Source organism: Gymnoscopelus microlampas (assembly GCF_963454915.1).
Source record: "Gymnoscopelus microlampas genome assembly, chromosome: 24".
Lineage (NCBI taxonomy): Eukaryota > Metazoa > Chordata > Actinopteri > Myctophiformes > Myctophidae > Gymnoscopelus > Gymnoscopelus microlampas.
This window is the reverse complement of record NC_139961.1, coordinates 32,960,725-32,970,171: the sequence shown is the minus strand read 5'-3', so window position 1 is coordinate 32,970,171 and position 9,447 is coordinate 32,960,725. Positions and strand designations below refer to the sequence as shown.

The following is a 9,447-nucleotide window of genomic DNA, read 5'->3' as shown; positions in this document are numbered from 1 at the left end:
CAGAAATGTTCAAAAATAGTGAAAATAGCTGATCTACTCGCTCACAACGCATCGCAATGTGAGCTCTATTTTCGCTGCTTTTGGCGACACTGTTATACAACAAAGTATAAGGTTTCTGCCAACAAAGACGGCTATGTTTATGCATTGGAATTTTGTCAACAAAAATGTCAATGGAATCAATCAAACCAATCTCTACTCTGACACCCACAGTCTGGATATGAGATGCTTGTTACTGCAGGGTGTACAAGGGAGCCTTTAACATGATCAAAAAACCCTATAGCCTAAAAAATGTAGCATTGATGAACAAGTGGTCAAAATAACAAGTGGTCAACGCGTTGCGAGTTTGTAGATCGCCTATTTTCGGCGAAGAGATTTGGCAAGTACAGACCCCTAGGGCACCCCGGTCAAGTAAATATTTAGAGTCTAAGTGGTTTAAACAACCTATAGGGCTCCAAACCGAGTGACAGAGTAGTTGCTTACGACGGGGGTCAAAGCTCACCATCCATAGTTGTGAAAGGGCTGATTTCAACAGTGTGTTTCTAGACCAGAGGGAGAGAGGAAGTGGAAAATTTAGATAAGTAGACATATGTCAATATTTATGGATGAGGAGAGGGGAATGAAGAGAGAGAGAGAGGGAGAAAGGGACCAGAGAAAAGCGAAGTTAAAGGTAGATATGTCAATATTTATGTTAAAGCGTGAGAGAAGAGGGAATCGGAAAAGCAAGGGAGGAGACAGGGAGTGAGGGATTTAGAAAGATATATATATATATATAGTTATTTAAATATTTATGAAGAGTTAAAACAGTTATATTTACCCTGCCTGCAGCAATGCGTGACAGGGTATTATAATCACTGCTGTCTTTGTGGGGAGTGTGTCCGTCTGTCTGTGAGCAAAATAACTTGGGAACAACTCAGCAGTGGTGTAAAGTAACAAAGTACACTTACTCAAGTACTGTACTTAAGTACAATTTTGAGGTATTTTTACTTTACTGGAGTATTTCCAAATTTCAGTACTTTTACTTCTGCTCCACTACATCCCAGAGGCAAATATTATACTTTTACACAATTTGTTTTATTCACAATTATTTGAAAACTTACTTTGTAGACTTTGATTATTATTACAAAACATAAGTCATTCGTTTTTATCAGTTTTCCCTCTATAAGGTAGACAGCTGCCCTCAGTCAGTTGTCATCTTTTTCACTGAGACGGACATTAGGAAATCTGGGAGGAAACACCAGGATGGAAACACAGGAGAGAAAAGCTCTGATGGGATTTGACACCAAGCCAGGAAAGGACTAGCTAGCCTACAGTACATGTATCCGGAGACATAGGGTCTTAGCCTCTGCACCATCTCTGAGCACCACGGGAGTTTTTCCCTCTGTTCCCTTTATTCATGATAATAAGCAATGAATTACAGCCATGAGTCTCCCCCCCTCAGATATTTGAAAATTAACTTTTACCCCTTTGTACCTTTGTATTTTTAGTTGTTTTTAAAGTTCCATCATGCCATATTATAAACCACCAGACCATGTAGTTCTCCACTTTAAACCCTTTGGGATATAGCTTGCACACAGAGCGCGCGCGCGTGCGCGCGCGCGTGCGCGCGCACACACACACACACACACACACACACACACACACACACACACACACACACACACACACACACACACACACACACACACACACACACACACACACACACACACACACACACACACACAACTAAAGCTGCAATATGGGATTTCTGTGCTGCTGATTTAGTCTTCCCTGTCCAATATTTAGCTATTGATTGTAAGTTATAGCTGTGAAGTTCATGAACAACGCTGCTTAAATCGTAATTAACTATGCGTGACATCTATCCAGATTTCACATGTATAGAGGATACATGTGAAATCTGGATAGCATCATCTTATTACTATTTTTGAGAGATATATTAACAAAATCATATCAAAATCTGCCCTCCAGCTTAAAAGGTGGATATGAATTCCTAATGAACATAAAACACACTCCTGCAGAGGTAGAGGTTTGTCTACTGTATGTGTGTGGCATGAAGCTGGTTGGTTGGTTTGTTGGTTGGCTGTCTGAACAATGGCTCCTATACTGAAGATAAGATCAGGTAGAAGTTGACGAGACAGTTCAAGTCGAGACTCAGCTCTCTGCTAATCAGATCACAACTCTCCCTCTGCTCTATGTCCCTTCTGACTCTCTTATCCTCTCCCATTCAATCCTTCATCTCTTCGCTCTCTTCTCTATCTGTTTTCTGTCTGTCTGTCTGTCTGTCTGTCTGTCTGTCTGTCTGTCTGTCTCTCTAACCCCTTGAGGCTTTCACCAGTCCGTTGTTGTTAATAACAATTTGTTACAATCTGCCAAGTTGAATAAAGATTAAAACAACATTAGAATTGTTTCTCATTTCCTGTCTACTCCCCCTCTCTTCCTCCTGGTCTTACTCTTCCTATATTTAAATAATAATAATAATACACTGTATTTGTATAGCACCTTTCATACAATACATGCAGCTCAAAGTGCGTTACATTAAAGAAAGCAGTAAGAAAGCAAATCCATATATTATAGTCCTGCTTTTTTTTCTTCCATACATGCAAGATGTTATACATTTCATACAAGTCTATTTATGAGGCATTGCCACTTTATTAGACAGCACAAAGGACTGTGACAGGAAGATGGAGGATTATATGTGTTGTATTGTAAGTCATTAGCCAGATATTGCCCAGGATATTGGTAGTCGATCTGTGTCACTGTGGTGTGAACACTAACTCTACACTCACACACGTGTTTTCAGGTGTGCGTGTGTGCGCGTGCGTGCGTGTGTGAAGAAATGTGGCCCTGATCGCTCCAGTCGTTTGCGAGATTAGCCGTGGACTGATAGACAGTCCCTCTTCTAGACAGCTAGCTGTATATAAGAGCCATGCTGTACATTTGTTGGCTAACAAACTCTGGTTGAATCAGGTCTGACTGACTATTGTTCAATCAGATCGTGTTGGAAGCGTGACATCATCAAATGACGTAGCAATGGGAAAGCCTGTAGATAATAAATGGAACAGTGGCGTCCACCAGGAAGGTCAAACCTCATAGTGTCAAGATGTGTTCTTCTAAGTATACCATTAAGACATCCACAAACCATGATCTGGCCCCGAGGAAAAGGAAGGGACCAGGTTCTCTGGGAAAGGCCTATCTGGTTCTATATAACATCCTTATGACAGTTGGGTGGTTTATGATAGCTGTGGTCCTGGTCAGGGGCTACCTAGCCAAACGCCAAGACGGATACTATCACTCCATAGAGAAGCCACTGAAGGTCTTTCAGACTGTGGCCGTTTTGGAGATATTGCATTCCGCTGTAGGAATTGTGCCGTCCTCTGTGATGCTGACGGGCATGCAGGTCATGTCACGAGTCTTCGTCACCTGGGCCGTGACACACAGTGTCAGAGAGGTGCAGAGCGAGGCCAGCGTGTTGATGTTTCTGACGGCATGGACCATCACAGAGATTATCCGCTACTCCTTCTATACCTTCAGCCTAATCGGTCATGTGCCCAGCCTCCTCAAATGGGCCAGGTACTCCCTTTTCATTGTGCTGTATCCTATGGGGGTGACGGGGGAGCTGCTGACTATGTACAAAGCACTGCCATACGTGCAGAGGACGGACCTGTACTCGGTCACTCTCCCCACTAAGTACTTCAACGTCCCCTTCAACTATCACACGTTCCTCATCCTCACCATGGTCTCTTACATTCCTCTGTTTCCCCAGCTTTACCTCCACATGTTGCAACAGAGGAAGAAGGTTCTGGGTCACGTGAAAGACTACAAGGTGGATTAAATTGAACCAAACGGCCACATTAGTCTGATCAATGGGAGTGAAAACAAAACAAGGAAGTCTATGATGTGTGACATCACAGTATGTCATTGATGACCGGGGTAATTTTTGGGGCGGTGTAGCCGCCCCCTATAAGTGAGTTTTGGACACCGACCAAAAGATTTGTATACCCCCTAACCCTTCCATTGTTAATGCAAATCGATACTTTTGCAAAGGCAGCCAATCACATTACAGCTAGTGTCATCACCACTAACTGTAATGTGATTGGCTGACTTTGCAAATTCAGGACTGTGATTGGCTAGCGAAACACATGACACATGTGCAGCCCTATGAATAGCAGTATGGACTTTAAAAAAAGTCATGTATCCTTTTTTTAAAGTGAGTCATGTTGTGATGACCACACACCGCCCACTTCACACTGGGTGTGATTTTTTTTATGTCATCTCCATATTTTTGACAAATGTCCAACCTTCCATTGACTTATATTATACATTGATATACTGTATATATCCGTCTCACCAGACGACCCCAATGCCTTAACTTATATTATATATAAGTCAATGTATAATTAAAACTAGACATTGATCATTCAAAATATGCACTTACAGTGTAGAGGCTCAGGAGGAGCTCTTTTAACCTGTAAAGGAACGCAAACAAAGCTGATTCAGACAATAAAGAACATCACCAAACCCGGTACTATTTTTATTTTTATAAAACTTCCTATTGATTTTTCTATTTGAAGATCAGGATCTGGATCCACTTATCCAGTCCGGGTTTTATTCCTAATAAAATGAGCAAAATCAACAGGAAGTTGACATTTTTATTAAAAAAAAGTAGTACTGGGTTTTGTGATGTTCTGTCCACATGCATACCTACATGCATGTACATAGAGCTATTTATCTACTGCTTTTTGGATATGACAAATCTTTTGTAGTTTGCTTTAAAGACCAACAGGGATGGAGAGTTTTTCAGCATAGGATCTGTGGCATTCCAAAGAGTAGACCCTCTTTTAGAACCGCCTAAGAGAAGTACGACAAAAAGGTATTACGCAGGTCTTTGGATTGACGTGTGACATATGAATGAATATCCGAATGAAAAGAAAAAAACTATTTAAACCATTTGGTAGATTGCGATGTTCATAAATGCATTAAATATATATATTTATTTGTTTTTTTTTTGATCATCGTTTTAATCCCACGATTTTGTAACCCTTTTTCACCCAGTGCCAATTATCTAAGTGATGATCCTGGGTGCTACATTCCCCCCGCCAGACTATAGAGCCCAGAGCCGAGCTCATGCCTCCTTCCTCCTGGTTGTAACTGTAATTGTATTCTTGCTCTGTAAAGCACTTTGAGCTGCATTTCATGTCATGAAAGGTGCTATACAAATAAAGTTTATTATTATTCAATGCATGAGAGCCAACTGACCTTCTTATCACCTGACAGGGGGAGTTTCCTCGGTAGAACGTAGTGCGTGGAAGGAACACGACGATTTAAGTGCTGCATTTGACACTATTGATCACTGTATTTTAATTGACAGACTAGAAAAATGGGTAGGTCTCTCTGGTAGTGTCCTTAACTGGATCCGATCGTATCTAGCTGAACGACAGTTCTCTGTCTCCATAGGTGATTTTGTATCGGATCCAGTTGAGACAGAGTATGGGATTCCCCAAGGAAGCATTTTAGGACCTATACTCTTCTCACTATATATGTTGCCACTTGGTCACATCATTAGACGCCATAATATTAACTACCACTGCTACGCAGATGATAACAACCCCAATGCCTTAAGTGATCTTATCTCCTGCCTCAATGAGATCCATCTTAGGATGGGTAAAAACTTTTTAAAACTCAACGAGGGAAAAACTGAGATTCTCCTCAATGGCCCCAAATCAGAGAGACAAATTACAGGCAATGCTTGGCTCTCTGGCCAGACTGGTCAAAACAGAGGTCACAGACCTGGGTGTGATCTTGGACTCCGACCTAAATTCTAATTCCCATTTTAACAAGGGCACAAGAACAGCCTTTCTCCATTTAAGAAACATGGCTCTTTTAAATCAGAGAGATGCAGAAGTCCTTATCCATGCTTTTATAACAAGCCGGCTAGATTACTGCAACTCTCTTTTTACAGGGCTACCAAAGAAATCCATTCGAAAATTACAAGTAAAATTCAAAATACGGCAGCAAGAATTTTAACCAACACTAGAAGAGATCACATTAGTCCAGTCTTATCAACACTACACTGCTGGCTACCTGTATCTTTTAGAATTGATTTTAAAGCACTTTTATTTGTTTACAAAGCACGAAATAACTTAGCACCTTTATACATAATTTTATGTTCCAACCAGAACACTCAGGTCCTCCTCCGCTCTCCTACTAGAGGTTCCCGATGCTTCTCATAAAAACACTGGTGAGGCTGCTTTCTGGGTCGATGGCCCTAAGTTGTGGAATACATTACCACTAGAGCTTAAAAAGGCAAGCTCTCTCAGTGTTTTTAAGAGTAAACTAAAAACCTATCTTTTTAATATGGCATTTATTTAAATTCATCTTGTGTTCACATTTATTGTCTCCGCCAGGAGACTATGTTTTCACTTTCCGTCCCCCCCCCCTCGGCCAAGCTAACATTGGTCAAGCCTCACGTGACACGCGACAATACGTTGAAAGAGTGTGCTCTGATTGGCTAGTGAGACGCATGACGTATAGCGGCCTATAAATAGATGTGTCACTTCGGAGCGCTGCGGTGCGCGTTCCGAAGTGACATCAGTGCCATCAGCCAAGCTAACATTTAGTGGTTACATGTCGCCTTTCCGACAGACGGATAGGACACTTACACAGACAGGACGGATAGGACACTTATACAGACAGTGTGTCATGTTACTATGACACAGTAACATGTTCTATTTTTTGTAAGAATTGGAACATAAGAATTAGAACATTCCCAACATTCCCAACACAAGTCTGCTGGCGGAGACTTGTGCTCCGAGGAGCACATTTTCTAGTTTTTATTACTTTTATTTTGTATTGCTATTTCTATTTTTGATTGTGTATAAATCGCCCTATGTTTACTTGATTTTTAGTTTAACTACATTGTTTAGTTATGTTTCTGTTTGCCAATTATTTTTCTGGCATTCTACTGTTTATTGTCTTGATGTGAAGCACTTTGGGTTGCAATTTTGTATGAAAGGTGCTATACAAATAAAGTTATTTTTTTTCACAAATATACATATCTGTAAAGAATTAACCTCAGACAGACCCCATGTTCCACCCAGAATAGGCATGCTGGGTTTCAAGTGGTTATGTACAGTAGTCAAGTAAATGTACTTTGTTACTGTCCACCAATGGTGACGGGTGGCACGGTGGCTCACTCCACCGTCACAGACTTGGCCAGGTTTCTTGGACAGTCCACGTCGTAACCCCTGAGCACGGCCAGATGGAAGGAGAGCAGCTGCAGAGGGATGATGCTCAGGATGCCCTGGAGACAGTCCACACAGCGAGGCACTTGTATGGTGCGGCTCGCGTTCTTGATGGTCTCCTGGTCGTCCTTGTTGCAGATCATGATGGGCCGCCCCTGGCGAGCCACGATCTGCTGCAAGGCATTCTGGCATTTGACGTAGGTGTGGTCCCTCATGATGATCATGATGACGGGCATGAGCTTGTCCACCAGGGCCAGGGGACCGTGCTTCAGCTCTCCGGCCAGGATGCCCTCCGAGTGCATGTACGTGATCTCCTTGATCTTCAGAGCTCCCTCTAGGCAGGTGGCGTAGTGGTAACCTCTGCCCATGATCAGGACGCTCTTCTGCTTGTAGAGCTCCGTCGCCACCTTCTGGATCTCGTCGTCCAAGCCCAGCACCTCCTTGATAAGGTCCGGGAGTATCTTCAAGCCCTGGATGATCTCACTACGCCTCGGCTGCATGGAAATACTGTCGTCGCACATCAACAGTGCGAACATGATCAGGGCCACAAACTGGCTAGTGTAGGCCTTGGTGCTCGCCACGCCGATCTCGGGCCCGGCGTTGAGGTGGACACCGCAGTCGGTTCCTCTGGAGATGGAGCTTCCCACTGTGTTGGTCAAACCCACGGTCAGAGCCCCTCTGTCCTTACAGTATCGCAGGGCCATGAGGGTGTCCGCCGTCTCTCCCGACTGGCTGATAAATAAGCAGACGTCGTCTCGGTACACAGGCATGTTCCTGTCCAGGAAGTCGCTGGCTAACTCCACCATGACGGGCAGCTCGGTTAACTCTTCCAGAATCTGGCGGGTCGCCAACCCCCCATGGTAGCTGGTTCCGCAGGCGATGAGGATCAGCCGTCGACACCTCTGGATCTCTTTGATGTGGTCCTTCAGCCCGCCCAGTGTCACTGTGTTGTCGTCAAAGTTGACCCTTCCTCTCATGGTGTTGACCACGGACTCCGGCTGCTCGAAGATCTCCTTCTGCATGAAGGAGCTGTAGTTCCCCTTCATGATTTGCTGTAACTCCAGCTGCAGGGTCTGGATGGCGCGGGCGGGGTTGTCTCCGGCCATGCGTTTTATCCTGTGGATGGACAACCGCCCGTCTCTCACAGCGGCGACATCGTCGTCCTCCAGAAACATCACCTTGTTGGTGTGTTCTATAACCGCACTGGCATCAGAGGCAAAGTAGTACTCTACAGCCATCTCATCCTCTGGGAACGGGAAGGTGTCCTGGTCTGTCCTGAGACTAGTGGTGCAGCCCTTATTGTCTTTACCAGAGAAGTGGTACATGATGGGAACGTGGTCCATGGTCAGCTTGTGATCCCTTTTCACTGCAATCAGCAAAGGACTTCCCCTCCTGGTGGCGACCACCTCACCGGGGTAATGGACGCTCTTAAAGACCAGGGCGAAAGCTCCGTCCAGTTGCTGGGTCACCCTCTCCACCAGAGAGGCAAAACTGATGTCGTCGCTCTCCCGATTGTTGTACACGTACTTCACCAGCTTGGCGACGGTCTCTGTGTCGGTCTCGGACTCAAACTCGTAATTTTTGCTCTCCAGGAATTTCCTCAGATCTTTGTAGTTGGTGGTGATTCCGTTGTGGATGACGATGAATTCATTGTTCTTGTCGGAGCTCTGAGGGTGGCTGTTGACTGGGCTGGGCACGCCGTGGGTAGCCCAGCGGGTGTGGGCGATGCCCACGTGAACGTCGAATACTGCATCCAGGTCCATGTCCTGCCGTTTGCGTACCTCCTCGCCGAGAGCTTTCACTTTGCCACTCTGCTTGATCACTAGGATGGACTTGCCGTCGTTGCTGCCGTCGATTCCAACGCCAGCGGAGTCATAGCCCCGGTATTCCAGACGCCACAGGCCTTGTAGCAAGATGTCAAGAATCTCACGGCGAGACCTCGGCACATGGTAGTTCAGATAGGCAAAGATTCCACACATGTTTCGTATCTGGTAAAGACTCTGGTAATATTAAAAATCACACCTAGAGTGAAGTGGGCGGTATGGTCAGCACAGTGGTCAGCACAGTGATGGAAGCTCACTTAAGTGCATAGTCCTATTTATAGGTTATTCATTTCATCATAATTTCATCATGTGTCTTCGCTAGCCAATCACAGTGCTGAATAGAGTCAGCGGGGAATAGAGTCAGTGGGGGTGTACAGGGGCCA

General features: G+C 44.5%; 2 protein-coding genes across 2 annotated transcripts; one reads left to right on the top strand and one right to left on the bottom strand.

Moving 5' to 3' along the window:
* Positions 1-3,100: 3,100 nt before the first annotated feature.
* LOC311040655 (very-long-chain (3R)-3-hydroxyacyl-CoA dehydratase 2-like) lies at positions 3,101-3,832 on the top strand (the record flags this gene model as incomplete). Its single annotated transcript, XM_084050984.1, has 1 exon — positions 3,101-3,832. The coding sequence occupies one exon, from the start codon at positions 3,101-3,103 to the stop codon at positions 3,830-3,832; it is 732 nt and encodes a 243-aa protein (XP_083907110.1).
* Positions 3,833-7,189: 3,357 nt separating this feature from the next.
* Positions 7,190-9,220, bottom strand: LOC311040952 (glutamine--fructose-6-phosphate aminotransferase [isomerizing] 1-like; the record flags this gene model as incomplete). The annotated part of the gene is made up of 1 exon (XM_084051390.1): positions 7,190-9,220. One exon carries the CDS (start codon positions 9,218-9,220, stop codon positions 7,190-7,192), a length of 2,031 nt encoding a protein of 676 aa, XP_083907516.1.
* Between the last annotated feature and the right edge of the window lie 227 nt (positions 9,221-9,447).